Here is a 19,941-nt window from a genome sequence, read left to right as displayed (position 1 = left end):
AGGAGATCCAACCAGTCCATTCTGAAGGAGATCAGCCCTGGGATTTCTTTGGAAGGCATGATGCTAAAGCTGAAACTCCAGTACTTTGGCCACCTCATGCGAAGAGTTGACTCATTGGAAAAGACTCTGATGCTGGGAGAGATTGGAGGCAGGAGGAGAAGGGGACGACAGAGGTTGAGATGGCTGGATGGCATCACTGACTCGATGGACGTGAGTCTGGGTGAACTCCAGGAGTTGGTGATGGACAGGAAGGCCTGGTGTGCTGCAATTCATGGGGTCGCAAAGAGTCGGACATGACTGAGCCACTAAACTGAACTGAACTGAAAAGGTCAAGAATAGTTGCTATAAAAAAAAAAAGAATAGTTGATATAAGCTGAAGTATGAAAGGGAGATAACTTACTATTCTGAATATCAAGGACTTTTTAATTATAAAGTATAAAGCTACAGTATTAAAGACAGAATGATATTGGTATAAGAAGAAAGAATAAGGCATTAGAAAAGAAAAAAAACCACTTCACACAAACACATGAACAACTGATTGCTAATGACATAACCTGACAGATCAGTATTATAGGAATGATCTTTTCAATTGGTGGTGCTGCAATGGAATACTATACAGCAATTGAATATGAACAAGCTTCTACAAACAATATGGATTACTCTCACCAAGGAAGAGCAAAAAGAAGCAGATATACATACACGCTGATGGTTATAAAAAGGTCAAAACCATGCAAACCCAACCTTTGGGATTAGAAATTTAAAACATAAAAGCTCTGAGGAAGAGGGAGTGAGTGGTGGTTGTGAAAAAGCAGGAAGTGGACTTTTGGGGTTCTAGTAATATTCTTCTTCTTGATCTGTGTTGTGGTTCCATGGTTCTGACTTTGGAATAATTCACTAACCTGTAACCCTAATTACTTGTAGACTTTTATCAAAGTAAAACATACTTCATTAAAAAAATTTTACCTATTCATCTTATATTGCTGAATCAAATTCTCACAAATTCAGTGGCTTAATAGAATATCATTTATTCACAGTTCCTGTACTTCAGATATCTATCCTGGATCAACTGTTTCCAGAGTAGGGAGCACCTCAAAGTGCCCAGGGTCATTTGCATACAGGAAATCTTCTCCCTGGAGCACAGTAACCCATCTCTGATACAGCCTGGGTTTTGCACTTTGGCCTCCCTCCGTCCCTCCACTTGCATTTCATCCATTTCAAAACCATTAAGAGCTGTGAAGAATGCCTGAATGCAATCTGATACAAAATCCACTTAAGAAGCACTTTAAAATGAGATCCTCCACGTCTTGTGAAACCAAGTGGGACCCCAGCTCACCTTCCCAAGTCCCTTCAAAGAGTCTGTCTGCCCATCTATCTGTCTGTCTGTCCGGGGCCACTGACCTTGACCTGGTCACGGGGCCATCAGGAAATGATGGCTCCTTCGCCGTCAGCAGTTTTTTTGATAACACTAAAATGGTACTTGGAATACATTACTGGGCTCGTCTTTTCTGGGGGAAGTGGGAAAGGAACAGGAGTGCAATCTAGGAGATCCTGTCTCCTCTAGTGTGCTCAGCAGAGTAACTATTGGACTAATTTGATTGAAAAGAGAAAAATTTTGGTGAGAATTCTAAACCATAGCCATGTTTAGAAGTCTAAATCAGAATTCCCCTACCCTAACATGGTTTCTGGTAACCGCATCAAGACTATTTCGTCTTGGACATTGTGACCTCTCTTGAATAGGCTGCCCAGAATTCAGCACTGCTTAGAGTACTCAAGAGTCACTTATTTTTTCCTTCACTGTTGTCGGCAGGGAGTATTTTTTGTTGTATTTCCTAGCTCAGGCTAGGGGGCGCAAGTTGTTTTCCTTTGGAGCTTCTCAAAGACCTAGTCCACGCCCACCCCATCTTCTCATTTAGAAAGTAAGGCGAAAAGGTGATGTGTCAGCCACAGAGGCGGCACACAACAAGATTCAGCCAAAAGGAAACCAGCACAGACAGACAGACACTGCTCTAGAGGTTGCAGAGGTGAGATTTCCAGAAGACCAGGTTTCCGGATCTCCTGGTGTGGAGGATAAGGCATAAGGAGAGGGGCTGGTGAAAGACAAGAAAACTGGTTGTTAACAATAGGGTTGACAAAATGAAGGGAAACTCCAGTTCAAACGCCCTCTCAGAACCACCTGCCAGTTCATAGGAAGAGACATACAAGCATCCAGTAAACATAACAATGCAAATCCAAACAACAACGGGATACTATTTTCACAAACAGATTCAGCAAAAATTAAGATACTTGTTGTGGGATTTCCCTGGTGGTCCAGTGGGTTAGATACTGTGCTTCTGCGGCAGGGGGTGTGGGTCTGACCCTCAGTCAGGAAGCAGATCCTGCCAGCCAGGTGGCGCTAGTAGTAAAGTACTCACCTGTCAATGCAGGACACGTAAGAGACCTGGGTTCAGTCCCTGGGTCAGGAAGATCCCCTGGAGGAGGGCATGGCAATCCACTCCAGTAGTCCTGCCTGGAGAATCCCATGGACAGAGGAGCCTGGCGGGCTATGGTCCATTGGGCCGCAAAGAGTCGGACACAACTGAAGTGACTCAGCATCCTCGCACAAGATGCTTGTTGCAGCCAGCTGTTAAGGACCTGGGGGATGTGTGGGGAAGGGAGGAAAAGGGAGGGAGAGGAAACCAGCACAAACTTCTTGGAAAATAAATTTGGAAATGTTCTCCCTTTAACCAAACAATTCCAGTGCTAGAAGTTAACTGGCTAGATATATTCCCCCAAAGTCACCAGGATATACATTCAAGGGAGCTCACTGTAAATGTAGAAACACACCAAGTATTTCTTGATAAGATAGTTTATGTCTGTATAGAAATTGATATGATATACCCTCCACCCCACGCACGTACATACACACACACACACACACACACACACACACACAAGGAGTCTCCTCCTAAGGCCTTCTCTGTCCTTCTTATCTAATTTCTATAACAGTATAGCATTAAATTGGCTCGTTTGAACAGTCTTCCCTTCTGAGACCGCAGAGTTTTGAGAGCAAGAATCTATTCTTCTAAACCCCACATAGAGGTCTCTGCAAATACAGAAGAGGTTTCCAGTGGCTATTTGCTAAGTTAACTGGTGAAAAGAGAAAGCCATTTACTTGTTGATGAACGGGTAAGGGCTCCACTTCTGCCAGAGTGTCACTTGGGTTTTATTAGAAGCCATTGGGTGCTGAGCTTGGTAGCATCTACATTCCTCAGCTGAAGTTCCCCAGCCTGGCTCATTGTTCTTCTGGCCTGAGGAGACAATGATAGAGGTGCCACACAACTGTCCCTAGGAGTCCTATGAAAAAAGTAGGCTTTGACTTTAAACCTCATCATCGTGCTGCAGAAATGGCTATTCTTTTTATTAACTATTTGAGCTTCCCTGGTGGCTCAGATGGTAAAGCCATCTGAGATAGCTTTAAAGATGGTGGCTCCTGCCTGCAATACAGGAGACCCGGATTCTATCCCTGGGTTGGGAAGATCTCGGAAATGGCAACCCACTCCAGTATTTCTGCCTGGAGAATCCCAGGGACGGAGGAGCCTGGTAGGCTATAGTCCATGGCGTCGCAAAGAGTCGAACACGACTGAGAAACTTCACTTCAGTTGAGGTTTAACTCTAAACGGTCGCAACCACTGAAACGCTGAATTGACTTTTTAAAGTTAAAAATTTATCCTATCTCCAAAGGTATTTTCTTACTTGAAATTGAGACAGACACTGGAAATCTCTGTTGGGATTTTTTTTTTTTTTGCTTTGACTATTCTTGGTTGGTTGATTGATTTTAAGTCAAATTCTTACTTGTATATTTTAAACACACACAACTCTCTTTTGCCCCAGTTTTTAATGCAAGACAACTCAGAGTGTTGTCGAACCCAAGTTCACGCACCCAGTACTCGTTTAGGTTTGTGTGGCCTCCTTGTGCATGGCACAATGACTTGGGTTGGACGACAAGAGGGTGGTAGCGAACCATCCTGAGACCAAGACCATCTGTCAGCGCCCTCCATAAGGGAGAATGTGGGCTGCCAGTGACTGGGAACCCCCCCATTCCAGGGTCTCCTAACCCCAGACCGTCCATGGGTCTCTAACACAGTAATTACTGGCCAGAGGCTGGGTGGCCTCTGTCAATTTCAGCAGTGACCGAGCAGAGGTGTCCAGTGGCTGTCTCAGAGATGTCAATCAACTCCCCACCCAGAGACAGCAGCACAACTACAATCATGACTGTCCTCTCTCCCCCACTGAGCGGTGGGGTCACCTCTCAGCACTGTGTCCCCAGAGCGCACCCCTTGACCAGCAACACAGTAGCCTCATTAAAAACTTGTTGAATGAACAGCCTGTGGGTCCCCAGCCCAATACCAAATATCTAGCCAAACACTTCAGCCCTCCCCTCCCCTTATCCTCTTCCTATCTTAAAACTTAGCCCAGATTCTGTCTACTGCATACACTAGATTTTCTCTGCCCTCTGTCCCTGTGGGGAACACAGATCTTTTCAGTGAGCTCCTGTTTTTGGGTATGCAGAGATCCTGTGTGGGCTGCAGGCTGAACTCACACCAGTCATGCAAACGTCACCAGACTCAGGGTCTTGATTCTCTCCTGAAAATGAGGAGGTGATTTCCAGGGGTTCTATTCCAAGTTCCAAAAGTTCCACAAGAGCCCCTTTAAACAAGGAAGTGTCAGGGCAGGGGTGGTGTCCCTCTGCCAGTTCTGCCACAGACCTGCCCAGCCTCTGTGGAAAAGACCTGTAAGTCCACAGATGGGAGCCATTGTTTCATCCAAAAAGTGAGACTAACGTTGCCAATGCTATTATCTGCTTAGCACATTGGATTGTTGAAGACTGTGAAGCACAAGCTGTGCTAAGAATGTACTGTTCTTTCTTTAGGCCTCCATGCAGTTCCTGAGTTAGATGATTAGCCTTCTCTTCTGCACTGCCCTCCCCCACATCCAGCTTCTAGAGCTTCAGGCCAAGTTCCTCATTCCCTCTGAATCTCAGAGTGACACATGAAGCTTTTTAACAAGTTGGACAGCCACACAGGGAGCTGAAGCACAGCAGGAATTAGTCAGCCACAGTGGAGTAACTACCAGCTTTAAGTAAATAGGCTGCATCCCACTCCACCATTGCTCTGATGGGGACCTACCTTCCAATAAAAATCATTTAAAATTTAATTCCCCCAAGAATTAAACTGCTGGTGTAGAAGCAAATAACCACTCTTCTTTATACCTATGGACTCGTCACACTCACATGGTAGACAGGGATGCTGAAATGGTCTCAGATGCTGTGATTTGTTCTGCCGTGGGAAGGGGGCAGAGCACAGTCCTTAAAAAATGACACAGCCGTTGACAAAAACTGCAGACAACAGAAACTGGCTAGAGCTGACTAGGCTCAAGATGGTGGAAGATTTGACTTCCAGTAGCCTCATTAAGAGCTCATTGAAATATATTAGCATATTCGAAATGACACATCCTGTGGCACCATGACTGTTCTGAGAGGGAAGGCCAAAAAGGGGGCAGTGGTCTAATTCCTCAAAATAAATGAAATAATCCTCCCACTAACCACCCCAACAATTCGCTGCCGCTCTTGCCTTCTGAGATGGACCACATTCTGCCTGTGGAATACGTATTTCTGCTTTCACTTTCCTATGGCTCACTCTTGAATTCCTTCCTACTCAAAGCCAAGCACCTTCATTTGGTGGCCCATCCCAGGAACTCACCTGAGACCTGGGGCATGACCATCCTTTCGGGCTCCATTTTCCTGCAACTTCATTACAAAGTATATTAATAAATCTATACTTCTTACCTATCACTTTGCCTGTTACTGAATTCCTTCTGCACCAAGACATAAAGAACCTGAGTTTCATTAAGTCCTCAGATGAGTTGGGCCATTTCAGCACTAGATAAAAGTTTCACATTTGTGTGCCTGGCAATATTAGGTAAATGGAGGGCTTTTACCTTAGAAATTAGGCATAGATGATTTTTAAAAACTACTCATGACTTTAGGGGCTTCCCTGGTGGCTCAGACAGTAAAGAATCTGCCTGCAATGCAGGGGACTCAGGTTTAATCCCTAGGTCAGGAAGATTTCCTGGAGAAGGGAATGGTTACCTACTCCAGCATTCTTGCCTGGGAAATTCCATGGACTGAGGAGCCTGGCAGGCTACAGTCTATGGGGTTGCAAAAAGTCGGACACAAATGGGTGAGTAACACTTTAACTTTCACTCATGACTTAGGATGTATTTAATAACAAATTAAATTATCTGGAGCACTCAGGTATTAGGTGAAAGTGTTACCAAACCCACTCTCAGCGGCTCTTTGCTCTAGAGTCCAATACTGAGAGACAAGTGTTAGGTAAAAGGAAAGATAACCTTATTAAGGCAGCCAGCAACCCTGGAGAGACAGAGACTCAGGTCACAAAGAACCAAATCCCCAGGTTTGCTCAGAGATTACCCAGGGAAAAGAGGAAGGGGCTCTGTGCAGCGGAGGGGGCAGTCTTTTATATCCAGAGATGACTGTCCCCATCACAAGGTTCCAAGTAGCCATCAGGTCTTGCTTGCGATTGGAACAAATCTTTGGTCAGCTAATCCTGGAGAGTAGGGAACAGAAGTGAGACCTATAGAGAAACTAATCTTCAATCTTGATATGCATCAACAGCTTTCTCTATCTGTAGCAAGCTAAGCCAAGCTAATGGTAGAAGTCAGGCAGAGTAAACAATGAAGAAATAGATTTGGAGGAGTTCCCTGATGGTTCAGTGGTTAGAACGTCACACTTCTACTGTTGGGGCACAGTTTTGATCCCTGATCAGGAACTAAGGCCCCAAAGCTGCTCAGTGCAGCCAAAGAAAAGAAAGAAAGGGAAAGAAATAGACTTGGAATGCTGAGTTGCTGACAGTCCCTAGTTAGAGTCTTACTTCCTCAGTGACAACCCCCACTGTCAGATTTTCCTTCCACGTCTAGGGAAAAAGGGTGAAGAAGTCTTCTGTAATTTCAAGCAGAACATGGGCAACGAAGAACTGTTAGAGTGGAAGGATCTGACCTGGTATAAGAAATATTCTCTGCTTCCCTCACATGCCCACTGAGACTCCAAAAGATGCATCTCATTATTAACATTTTAAGTAATCATTTTGCAAAGACTCGTCATGCCAATTATGATCCCCTTGACTAGAAGATAAAATTCCAATTTAAGGATTCCTTCAAGCATTGACCCACTCCCAGAGGAAATTCAAGAAAGTAGGTTAGTAAACCAATCTCATCCACCTTGAAATAGGGAAGTTTTGTGGGCTAAGGTCTGTTGGAGCCAAGTAGCAGGTTGTGTCAGTGTCATCTTGATTGTTTCAAGCCCAGTTAATCTTCAACTCCAGGGTCAGTTTTTTTCCCCATTCTCTTGAGGCCAATTCTTGGAATTGTGCTGGCCAGACATACGGCTTCCTTGGTAGCTCAGCTGGTAAAGAATCCACCTGCAATGTGGGTGACCTGGGTTCAATCCCTGGATTGGGAAGATCTCCTGGAGAAGGGAACTGCTATTCACTCCAGTATTCTGGCCTGGAGAATTCCATGGACTGTATAGACTATGGGGTCACAAAGAGTCGGACACGACTGAGCCACTTTCACTTTCAGAGAATCATTGCGGCTCAAGATGGAGCAACTTACGTCATGGCTACAGTCCAGTCATCATGCAGTTAGCCTTTTCCCTTTGGTGGCAATTTAGGTATCTGCAATACAGCTCAGGAATGTGCATCAGACACTTATCTGCCTCCTTCAGGGAGGAACTAAAGATTCTGTGACTCTATTGTCCCAATCATTAACTGCTTGAGCCTGCTCCTGTGTGACTTACAGGAGACAAGGGACACGGAGGGACTTTTTATATCTGGGAGGGCCCCAAAGGGTCCTGTTCTGTTTCAAGAGGCCTCGGGGCTCAGGGACAGGCCTCTCCAGCAGCAGCTTCTGGAGCTTACTGACATCACCAAATAAATACTTTTAGGGTAATACAGGACACAGCTAAATCGGGTTAATTCCTGTGTTGTCGGAGGAGTGGGGGACAGGGCAGACTAAGGGGATGGAAGAGACTGCACACTGAGCACTGCGAGACTGTTAAAATGCAATGAAACCCAGTGGCAAAGCTGAAATGGCCTCCCAGGCTAGACGGCCGTGTTTCTACATCCTTTTCCTGGAGCAGGCCTGGCACCCGGTGCGCAGACCGCTAGCGGCTGCGCCCCGGCCTGCGGTCCAGCAGAAGGCGCAGGCCCCGGCCGGCCGGACACTCCGCCTCGCTGCTCGCCTCCCCTAGCCCACCCACCCGCCTGGCGCCGGCTGCGCTTCCTTCCAGCCTCGCTTGCAATTCAGGTGCGCCTGGAATTTACACCCATTCACTCCAGCGGGGGCAGGAACCCCTTCCTGACCCTGAACTTCTGTCCTAACCCTAACTTTCCCTGAGTCCTCACCTTTCCCTTCCACCCCCGGAGACACACCCTTCTCGGAGCACGGGCTCAACACACCTTTCCTGGGAAAACCAAAAATGAAAGCAAATTTCGGGAAATAAAACTTATAAAACATCAACTCCTTGGGAGACCCAGACTTGGTGTTTCGGTTTTCCTGATTAAAGCAATACTTTTCCACCACCTCGATACAGTAATTGGTTTGCCCCTCCCCCCCTTTTTTAAACAGCAAATCTGATATTTTTAACCCGAAACTAATGATACAGACATTAGGGCTAATTAGCAACAGTTTTACAAGAATGGCCTTTTCCACTCTCTCTTTGTTTGGCCGCCTCGCAGCCTCTCACCTCCACCCCGGAGTGTTTAAGCATTGTAATGCGAACGGGCCGCCGCCTCCCCGCCCACCGGAGGGTTGTCCCCACAACCCCCGGGCTTGCGACTGAGGAAAGTGAATCTCCCTAAAGGTTATAGTCCAAGCGTTTGTTAGGACAGACCCGTGAGGAGTCCCCTAGTTTCGCCGGACCGCCCGACTTCTGCTTCTAAGAACTTTGGGGGAAAGCATATTTCTCATCTGGGATATTTTTCTTTTAAAATGCACTTTTTCACGTCAAGAAATTAACATTTTCCTTTGGGTATTTTGGCAATGACTGTGAATTAAAGCCGGGTTAATTTTTTTTTTTTTTCTTCTAAATTGTTAGGGGCCACAGACCAGAGGAAGATGGAGCGCTTCTCTTACAGGTATGAACCGATCTTGAGTGTGAACCTTTTATTACTAGAGTTTGCCAGCTTAGGAAACGTGTTCTGTACCTCTGCGTTGTTCTATTCATCTCATTCAAACCTTAAAGAGCTGCCAACCGTGCTGCTGTTTTTCCAAAAGACCTGGAACTTACAGTTGCATCTACCTGCGTTATTGGCTTTTAACATCTCCAGTCAGGTTACTGCCTCTGCCTATGACATGACTAGTGGTTTCCTCCTCTTTTGTAAGAACAAGTCAATATTACAACGAAATTTAAAATATACTTCTGAGAAGGTTGAAGTTATAGACAGGTTTTCAATATTTGGAAACCGTTAAGAATAATGGGAAATGTTTTTTAACCTTGAACATCTTTTAAATGGTGTAAATGAAATAGTTTGTGAAATGTGATTTGTTAATAACATTGAATGTCATCCAACCATTTAAAATTGCTATGAAAACTAGGTGCAGGAGAAAACTATGTGACATAGAAAGCAGAATCCTCATATGCATATGAGGATACGTATTGGAAAGAGTTGGAAATTAGTTGGACTTTATTCTCATCATCTTTCTTTGGGTTGTTACATAAATTAATTATGTAAAAAGAAAAGAGGTGGGGAGGAAAGTGGTGCTGTAGGATTTCTCTCCCTAGTGGCCTGTGGTGTTAACTCAAAGGGATTTTATTTGCTTTGTTTTGCTAATGGAGGTCTGATTTCCTCTTCCTAGTGTGATTTTGATCATGGCCTTTTCCAGAGCACTTGAACTGGGATTAGTCGCTGGTAAGAGACTTTGTTCTTTTGATCACTGGCAATTTTCAAGTGGCCTGGAACATAGACTCAAGGAGTTAATTTTGTCATTCAGGATTGGGTGACCTTGAACTTGCCCGTCCATCACAGGGAGAGCTGGCCTTCAGAGATGATGGCCTTTGGTCCCAAGAGGAGCCTGCAATTCGTCACCAGCCTTCCCAGTTTGTAGCATCCATGGGAATCCAAAAGAGTAAGATGTACCCGCCTTAGATGTACAGTGTGGTATCTTTATCGTGGTCCTTTATGTGTTTTCTGAGTATCTTTTTGACACTTTCACCTAAAACAGTGAGCATCTGATTCTGGAGCTGGGTTTGATTCTGGGGACAATACAGGCATGCACTTCACACTGCCCTCCACCCCACCGCAGAACACAGTTTCTCTCGCAGAACACAAGTTTCCCTCACCTGATCCCACATCACTCTGGGGATTCCAGGTACCACCACTGGCTGGTGCATGAAAAAAGATTTCTCTGCTCAAAAGCACAGGTAGTCAAAGGAACACTAAAGAGCAGAGTCTTGTTCAGTGAGATTTACAATGTTTAGACATCTGCAAATACTTTGGGGAGATTAAGTCCTTACCGCCATATTAACCTTTTAAGAGAACTCACTTTTCAGTCCCTCCACCCCTCTCAGCCACCTCTTCTTACATTTCAGGTAAGGAGCTGAACAGAACCTGCTGTTTGAATGGGGGAACCTGCATGCTGGGATCCTTTTGTGCCTGCCCTCCCTCTTTCTATGGACGCAACTGTGAGCATGACTCTCGCAAAGAGTAAGTCCTTGAAAGGGGCTGGGGGTGGAGAGGGGAGGAGAAGTGGGGATTTAAAATCTGCATGTCCATTCATCCTCAGGAACTGTGGGTCTGTGCCCCATGACACCTGGCTGCCCAGGAAGTGTTCCATGTGTAAATGCTGGCATGGCCAGCTTCGCTGCTTTCCTCAGTCATTCCTACCTGGTTGTGGTAAGCAGAGGGTCCCCTCTTTTGCCTTCTCAGGTTAGTTAGTGGCCTGTGGACACTTAGTTAATAGGGTCTTTCCTCTTACCACATGGCTTGCTGGAAACTGTCAGTCAAGGTCTGCTTGTAAAAGCATCGAGGACTCCAGATTGGATGTTCATCCTGGCACCCTTGATATTAACTTCCTCAGTATGAGGCTAGTTGTGCCACCTTTCAGGTGGAGAGTTACTTTGAGTCTACCTGACACTTTATAGGATGTGAAACTCTGTAGAGGAAAATAAACAAGAAAAGCCTCGGCCTCTTAAATACCAAGAGATGCTCTCTGGTGTTCCTTTCTTTGGGCAGGGAGACCCAGACAGACTCCAGAGGGGCAGCTCAGTTTGTGCTCACCCCAGAGTGGGATTGCAAGTGAAGGCAGCCGTCTGCTAATTAATTTGCAAGTGAAAGTCGCTCAGTCGTGTTGGACTCTTTGCAACCCCATGGACTATACAGTCCATGGAATTTTCCAGGCCAGAATACTGGAGTAGGTAGCCTTTCCCTTCTCCAGGGGATCTTCCCAACCCAGGGATCAAACCCAGGTCTCCTGCATTGCAGGCGGATTCTTTACCAGCTGAGCCACAAGGGAAGCCCAGAGTGGGCATGAGAGAACCCAACTTCAAGTATTATACTTAAATTCCACGGGAGGATCTGAGCCCCCTTCTCCTTTCATAGGAGCTTCTTCATGGATCCTAAAAGGTCCCTGTACAGCACTCCCTGGTGATTGGTCTCAGAACCCGTTCACCTTATTGATTTTTACTGATTTGAGGAAAACAATGACAGGAAGGGCAGGAACATAAAGGAAAACAAGAGGAGAGGGTTTGCTCCCTACCCCAACCTGAGCCAGATTTCAGAGGCCACCCTAGTTCAGAGGCCTCTCCTAGTCCTGACCCTGCAGACGTTAGAAATTGAAAATATTCAACAAATTGAAAATGAAAACAAATGCTTCATTGAGCACAAGATGGGACACCGATCCAGGCAGGGATTGTCTTTTCTACTTGCATTGGGTATCAGACCCAGGTGGGCTTTCCTGGTGGCTCACACGGTAAAGAATCCGCCTGCAATGCTGGAGATCTGGGTTTGATTCCTGGGTTGGGAAGATTTCCTGGAGAAGTCCATGGACAGAGGAGCTGGCAGGCAACAGTCCATGGGATTATAAAAAGCTGGACATGACTGACTGACGAACACACACACACAAATACACATACACATCAGACCCAGGGTAGGTGATTGGAAGGTGTGGTGGAATAGTTGGATAGGTAGGGACCATATTTTCTCCCCAGAACTTGGGGCCCAAAACGTGCTGTCTCCTTATCATCAGATCCCAACCAAGTTCTGCCACACGCCAGCAATTATAGGCTTCACTGGCAAGCTTGGATTACCAGGTCTGAGAAAGACCAAGTTAACAGTGGGCCTGTGGCATCTTCTGTCAAAATATTTTTTCAGGGGAGTCTGACTACACGTAATTGGTAGGTACTGTTGATCCCATAAACACATTGTACTCAATCCTGGACCCTAACTGCTTTGGGGCTCATGTAGATGAGTCACCCGTGTGGGCAACAGGATAAAGTGCCAGAGGAATCTTCTTTAATGACCAAGTGTCTCTATCTTCCAGACGGCCATGTGATAGATGAGCACCTCACAGCTTCCAGGACTCCAGAATTAACACTGTCTGCGTGTGCTCTTGTGCTACCTGGCATCTGCCTTGCTATACAAAGTTATTATTAACCCACATTTGTTTTCAACATTTGTCATGCAGATTTCATGACCTGTAAAGGCTGTCTCTCTAATGTCCCAACTGAGAGATGATAATTTGTTAGTTGCCTTGAAATAGTGAATAGATTTCCCTGTGGTCCCTAAAAAGATTTCCTTGAAGCACCAATTACTTTCCTCTGCCCTGCCCTCTCCAAAAAACTAATTAAAAAAAAAAAAGAGTAAGCCATATCTTGTGCCCAACTCCTGTGTTTCTGATACAGGTAACTGCCAAGGGCTTACAGATAACTTCCTTTAAACAATTGAATTCTATATTTAGACTATTAAAGGTTACTCTCAATGTGGAACTGAGCATAAAGCTTTGAGTGGAGTTGATTGACATCAGTTAAGATAGTATCTTGGAAAGGAGGGACCTGTAAGGGGAGCAGAGGAAAAGGGAGGGGGCAGATATCCATGGTGAGAGACGGGGTGCTAGAGTAATGGAGGTGTGCGTGTATCCTGGGTGACTAGGTAGAAAAGTGGGAGCAAATGGGAGAGATTTGAGAAAATAAAATGAATGTCTTGGTTGATCTGGTGGCTACAGAGAAGCAAATTAAAAGGCTAAGTTGAAGGGCAAGTTTCTATCATCTATAGGAAGCTGTATGAGACAAGGGCACCTGTTTTCTGAAGGATTTGTAAAAAGAATAAAGTCTCCTTTAAAAAAACTAGTCCTAAATTCCCCTGATATATAAAGATTGATTAATACATTATGATTTCTCTATACTATGCAATTATTTCAATGGTGATAGAATGTTCACAGTATGTTTAGTTGTAAGCCAGTGATAAAACCATATATTGTAAAGCCAATTTTAAAAATATGTATCTGATCTGTCCAGTAAAAGTGGGAAGTGCGTTGACCAATGTGTGAACTGTGGTTATTTCTAGGTGGTAGCATTTTTCCTCTCACTTCTCTGTTTTCCACAGTGGGGGTGTATTATTTTGTTTTCGTATGGACCGTGATGACTACGACAGGCTTAAAGCCGAGGGAACTGGAAAGGCCCAGAGCGCAAGTGCCCAGTTTTGTCTGTGGCTTTGGTGTGTGTGCTCTGCTGTGAGGGACAAGATCTGTTTCCATTATTTACATACTGCTGGATCCGTAATTCGTGGTTTTCCAAATGAATGCCCTACAGATGCAAAATTCCAGAAGAGTGGAATTTTCTTTTGTTTTTTGCAATGTCCAGTGACAGAAGGTGAAATGGGATAAGCAAGGAAGCAGTGAGAGATCCCACCAAGAGAGCTCAGAGCTGGAGAGGGGGCTGCCCAGTGCGGAGGGCTGGTCTGGCCACTCACTGGAATGGGGCCCAGTTTCCTAGTCTGAACCATGTTGGTCACTACACCACCGTGTTAGAATGAAGTGAACCAACTAAAACTCTAGCACAAGTTCCTCAACAAATGTCACAGTTCTTCTCTACCTTCCTATTTACCACAAATTGCTTTAAAACATTTTTAGCCCAGAAATGAAAAAATTAAAAAAGAACCTCAGAGTATTGAAATAAGGCTTTGTCTCATTTCATGAAACTGCTGTGACCCCTAACCATAATGTGAACACGGTTGGGACTGTGTTCTCCAAACTTGGACATTCACATTCCACCTTATTTGGGCCACATCACCTGTGCTTAAAATTGTAATTTATACTCACTCATTTTCTTTTTTTTTTTTTTTTGATAGAATCTATGTATTTGTTTATTCATGCTCTGAAATTTTTCTTTGACATGGAAAGTTTAAATTATACTGTTTTTATATGTGATGTTAATAATGGTTCATTGCATCCCAAATTATTTATTGAGCATATAGTATTTGCCAAACACTATTTCAGATCCAGGTGATACCACTATGAAGGAAAGGAGACAAAAAAAATTCTTTGCTTTTGTAGAGTTTAGGGGGTGGGGAGGAAACTAAACAAAAAGTAAGCACACAGTGCTTAAGGGTGAATTTTACAGAGAAAATTCAGAAAGAATAGGAAGTATGAGGAGTATGATCTCCTATTTATCTAGGGAAGACCTCACTGAGAAGGTGATATTTAAGCTGAACTCAAAGAAACTGAAGGAAGCAGACATAAGATATCTGAGAGGAAAATATTCTAGAGAGACTGGCAAGGGACAGAGGGCCTGAGGCATTTGGCTGCAGTGCAGCGATCAATGGAGACACAAAGGAAGGTGAGAGCAAAAGATTAACGGAGGGTCAGATCATACTAAGAGCTAAGGTGGCACAGTGGTAAAGAATCTGCCTGGGGAGCGGGGTTCAGGATTGGGAACACGTGTACACCCGTGGCGGATTCATGTTGATGTATGGCAAACCCAGTACAACCCAGTACAATATTGTAAAGTAATTAGCCTCTAATTAAAATAAATAGATTTAAATTAAAAAAAAAGAAGAGGAATCTGCCTGTCCGTGCAGGAGATGCAGGTTCAGGCCCTGGGTTGGGAAGATCCCTTGGAGAAGGAAATTGCAGCCCAACTCCGGTATTATTGCCTGGAGAATCCCATGGACTCACTCATTTTCATTTCTACCATTTTTAAAGAGTAAAGTTCAGTGACATTACGTACATTCACACTATTGGGCAACCATCACCACCATCCATTTTCACAACTTTTTCATCTTTTCAAACTGAAACTCAATAACAACTCATTTTTCCTCCCCACAGCCCCTGGCAGCCACTAGTCTATTTTGTGTCCATGAGTTTATTCTAGACACCTCACATAAGTAGTCAACACATCCTTTTGTGACTGGCATATTTTACTTAGTATACTGTCTTCAAGATTCACCCATGTGTCAGAACTTCATTTCTTTTAAAAGGCCAAATAAATATTCCATTATATGTATATACCACATTCGGTTATCCATCCATTAATGGCATTTGGTTTCTACCTTTTGGCTATTATTAATAATGTGGTATGAACATTGGTGTATAAATACTATCTTCCAGTCCCTGCTTTCAGTTCTTTGATGTATAGACTCACAAGTGGAATTGCTGGATCATATCATAATTCTGTTTTAATTTTGTAAAGAACTACTGTACGTTTCCCACAACAGCTTCACCATTTTACACACCCATCAGCAATGCATAAATATTCCACTTTTCCTGCACCCTATTGCTTTCTGGGCACGGCTTTTATCTTTTTTCATAATAGCTATCCTAGTGGGTATGAAGTAGTATCTTATGTGGTTTTGATTTGCATTTCCCTAGTCATTGGTGATCTTGAGTATCTATCCACTTTTTTCTAAGTGCTTTTAACTGTCTAAAACAATAGCATTTGTGAAGCCTGAATAATTTATACCAGTTCCTAAATTTTAAAGAACAAAAATGAATAATAATAATGTTCACCTGTATGCTATCTAAAATCATGAACAAAAAGTATATTCTCAGAAATGGTGTTCAAGGGGATGCAAAAGACTCTAGATTCTACCCTCAAAAGCCTCCCAGACTTCTTGAAGTGTCCACATGGGAAACTATAAAGACACACCTGGGTCCACACTAGCTGGAAAGCATGTTGCCCTCTGGCCCTGTTACTCCAAGTGGGTGGACTCGCCCTGGTTCACTCAAAACACTGTTGCTGACCCAGAGGCCTGACATCAGAGAAGGGTTTCTTGCATAAGAACTCAACCTTAACCTTGGAATACGACCACCTTTAAAGTACCATCTTTAGAATATTTAATGACTTGAAATGTGTAAAACACAATGTCAGATGAGAAAGCAGAGTATAGTGTAGCTTCAACTAGAGTTCATAAAAGGTAAGAAACATGAAAATATTGAAATGGTCATTTCCAAGTAGAGGGATTATGGGTAGATTTTCATCTTGTTTTCTAAGCTAACTACAATTGCACAGAATTGATTTTATAACGGGAAGTTAAGAATTTGTAAAGAGTAAAGGCAAAAATTAGTTATAATGTTTATATTTGTGAGGTTACAAATTTGTGAGGTCCATGGAAGTGTTCATGGGAGAGCAAGGCAGTTAGCCAGGGACAACTATGAAATTACAGGGGGAAAAAAATCGACTTCAAGATGAGTGGTTAGATGGAGAAGGGTTGTCTCTATTTCAGTGAAAATAATGACAGCTTTATGTGATGATAACGTCAATAAATAAAAGGAAGCTGGAGGAAACCACAGCACAGAGGAAAATGGCCATCTCTAGGATGAGTCCTAGTCAGGTTCCCACGAAGCTGAGCTGTGGGTGTTCAGAAGGAGCTTCCTGGGAGGAGCTCCTGAAAACAGCACTTTCAGGGAGCTGCCTTCGGGAAGAAGTTAACTGCACGGTTGCTGTGCACCAGAGATGCTATGTGTATCTCCACATACACATATGGGAGCTCCAGGGCTGGGATGGCCTTCAGAGCTGTCTCCCGTTGAGGTAAGAGACCAGATCTTTGGACTCCTGAGTCAAAAAGTCACTAGGGAGGTTCCCCAAAAAGCTAAAAATAGAGTTGCCATATGATCCAGCAATCCCACTCCTGGGCCTATATTTGGACAAAATTTGAAAAGATACATGCACCTCTATGTTCATAGCAGCACTATTTACAATAGCCAAGACATGGAAGCAACCAAAATGCCCAACAGCTGAATAGATAAAGATGTGGTACATATCTATATACTCATAAATACAATGGGGTGTTAGCCATAAAAATGAAACAATACCATTTGCAGCAATATGGATGGACCCAGAGATGATCATACAAAGTGAAATAATTTAGAAGGAGACAAACACCATAGCATATCTCCTATATAGGGAATTTAAAATATAACACAAATGAACTTATCTATAAAACAGGCTCACAGACATTCAGAAGACTTGTATGATGCAAGTAGATGCATCTTCATACAGAAGATGCCAAGGGGGATGGGTAGGGGAGGGAAAGATTGAGAGTTGGAACTAGCAGATACAAACTATTACATACAGGATGTGCTACTGTACAGCACAAGGAATTATAGTCAATATCCTGCAATAAACCACAAATGGAAAAGAAAAAAATGCAATATCCACCTTGGCAGAGGTACAGCTGGGCCTGTATAATACAAGCATCTCACAAGGGTAGGGTGATAAATATGATCTGTGCCTCCACCCCTCCTTCCCCTTCTACTTTTCCTGTCTCCCCACCCCTACTCCAACTACTGTGGGGGAAGGACCACTTTGTGAGCTGAATCCCCCCACAGGTCTCTCATAGATCCCATAACACTCCAACACCCTGATTTGTTTTCCTGTCTGTCTCACTGGTCTGTAGCATTCTCAGCCCCTGGATGCCAAACCTCCAGGGACCCTAGAGCTGCTCTGTAGATACTGTAGATGGAAGAGGGAGGGAAGGAGGGAGGGAGGGAAGAAGAGGGGGAGGAAGGCAGGAAGGGGACTGGTTCTTTATCATCTCCTTTCTCATTAACAGCTGCATTAAAGACAATTAACACTTCTGGAGACCATCTCCTACATCCCCACTGGGAGGGAAGATGATAGACAGGAAGAACAGGCAGCATGCTGTGTGACAAAACTGACCTCAGTATGGTCTGTGGCTCCTTCAGAGAAGAAGGCCCTCCCCAGCTGTGGTCACTTCCAGGAGCCTCTGCAACTCCCAGGAGAACTGGCCCACCTCACCCACTAGGTCAACTCTGATGGGGGGGAGGGGGGATAAATGAAGAAAAGAAAGCAGAAGAGGGAGGTCACAATTCTTCTCCTAAGTGATATAGCACTTCTAAGCCACAAAATTATTTCTTATGTTGAATGCATGATGTAAATTAACCCATCACAGATTAACCCCAGTTGTACAGGGAGCCCTCATGCAGTGGGAATCAGAAGACAAGTGCGATATAATCTAATTCCAGATCACTCTAGTTTATTTTTATTCAGAAAAAAAAAAAAAAGCCAAGGACTACATACTAGATACATCAGCATGTAATCAATGTCAATCAGAAATGTCAGTCAGATTTTCCAGACTAGCCCATCAAAACAAAACCCATGTGCTATGAGAAGAAAATCAAATTTTGTCTGGAATCATGAAAAGTAAGATGTTCATTTTTCTATGGTACTTGGAGATATTTGGATAAAAGGTGTTTCCCACTCTGAAGTGTGTCCCAGTTATACAAACACATCCCAGTTACAAACAGAAATGTCAAATGCCCCATCCAACAAAAAACAGCCTTGGTTAGATTCTTCGCCTAAGACCTTTCTCTTAAAGCTTTGGCTCTGTCTCCACTCAGAGTTGTTCATGGTCTTGGCTTCATCTCTGCCAGCCTAGGCATAGCCTAACCAAGGGTCAGAGTCACCCCAAGTCCAAGATTCCTTCCTCTCTGGGCAGGGGAAGGAGGGAAGTCCACGAAGGAAGATAAAACTAATTACCTTGTAACTCCATGAGCTTCTAAAAGCCCCAAGTTAGAAGCACCAGGTAATATAGCAATAGGTGATGTGCACTCCAGCCAAGTGAGAGAGTCAATTTCTAGGCTCTGCCCCCTTCTGATGTCTATGTCAGAAGCTTTCTTTATCTTTTTTATACTTTAATAAAACCTTATTACACAAAAGCTCTGAGTGATTAAGCCTCATCTCTGGCCCCAGATTGATTTCATCCCCTCTGGAGGCCAAGAATCCTGGCATCTTTCGTGGTTCAGCAACAACCTTTCACAGGAAAATATAGGAAGCTCATTGTTTTCTCTGCAAGAGTCACTCTGCACAGCTATCTGGAGCTAGTTCTGAGTTCAGCCGTGCCTCATTTCACTTCTTAGGAGAAGTAATAACAGCTGCCTGGTGCACGCTAGTCTGCAGGGCCAGCAACCACATCTAGAGTGCGGAGTTGGGAAGACAGCACCGTCTCCCTGTATGGCCATGTTACTGGTCCCCAGCTTCTTTCCAACTTGAAACTGTTAGGTGGGCAGACCTGACTGATGTTCTTCGAAATGGATGTGGCCCTTCCCCTGGTGTCTATCAATCACTGAGGCATGTGCTCTCACTGGGAAGTGAGTTGTTACAACCGCCCATTGAAAAATGGCCAAAAGGAGGCTCAGAGCCATAGGTACTCAATAGATACACATGATCCTGGAGATCATGCAGTAGATAGGATAATTCTTATTGAAGAGCCACTTTTCCCTTTGGCCCTGGAAGAAGCCAAGAAAGCTCTTTCCTGCACATAGGGGAGAAAAGCCTCCTCCTTGGATGGGGCCTCTGCTGGGAAGAGGTGGAGTGATGAGAAAGAAGGGGCTTTAAAGAGGATGGAGAAGAGCAGGAAACCTCAGACACAC

General features: G+C 44.2%; 2 protein-coding genes across 2 annotated transcripts in view; both read left to right on the top strand.

Annotated features, from left to right (window-relative positions):
- The first annotated feature begins 8,952 nt into the window (after nt 1-8,952).
- On the top strand, nt 8,953-13,588 carry TDGF1 (teratocarcinoma-derived growth factor 1). Its single transcript, XM_010862382.1, has 6 exons — nt 8,953-9,191; nt 9,913-9,965; nt 10,048-10,182; nt 10,646-10,760; nt 10,840-10,949; nt 12,595-13,588. Exons 1-6 carry the CDS (start codon nt 9,172-9,174, stop codon nt 12,705-12,707), a joined length of 546 nt encoding a protein of 181 aa, XP_010860684.1. The 5' UTR covers nt 8,953-9,171; the 3' UTR covers nt 12,708-13,588.
- A 92-nt stretch (nt 13,589-13,680) lies between these two features.
- Nucleotides 13,681-19,941, top strand: part of LOC105004776 — a 32,049-nt gene continuing 25,788 nt past the window's right edge. Inside the window, exon 1 of the mRNA XM_010862507.1 lies at nt 13,681-13,741. Coding sequence (XP_010860809.1) covers nt 13,681-13,741 — 61 coding nt within the window. The remainder of the gene's footprint in view (nt 13,742-19,941) is intronic.

This window comes from Bison bison, unplaced genomic scaffold, assembly GCF_000754665.1.
Source record: "Bison bison bison isolate TAMUID 2011002044 unplaced genomic scaffold, Bison_UMD1.0 scf7180017864482, whole genome shotgun sequence".
NCBI lineage: Eukaryota > Metazoa > Chordata > Mammalia > Artiodactyla > Bovidae > Bison > Bison bison.
This window is presented reverse-complemented; position numbering and strand designations above follow the sequence as displayed.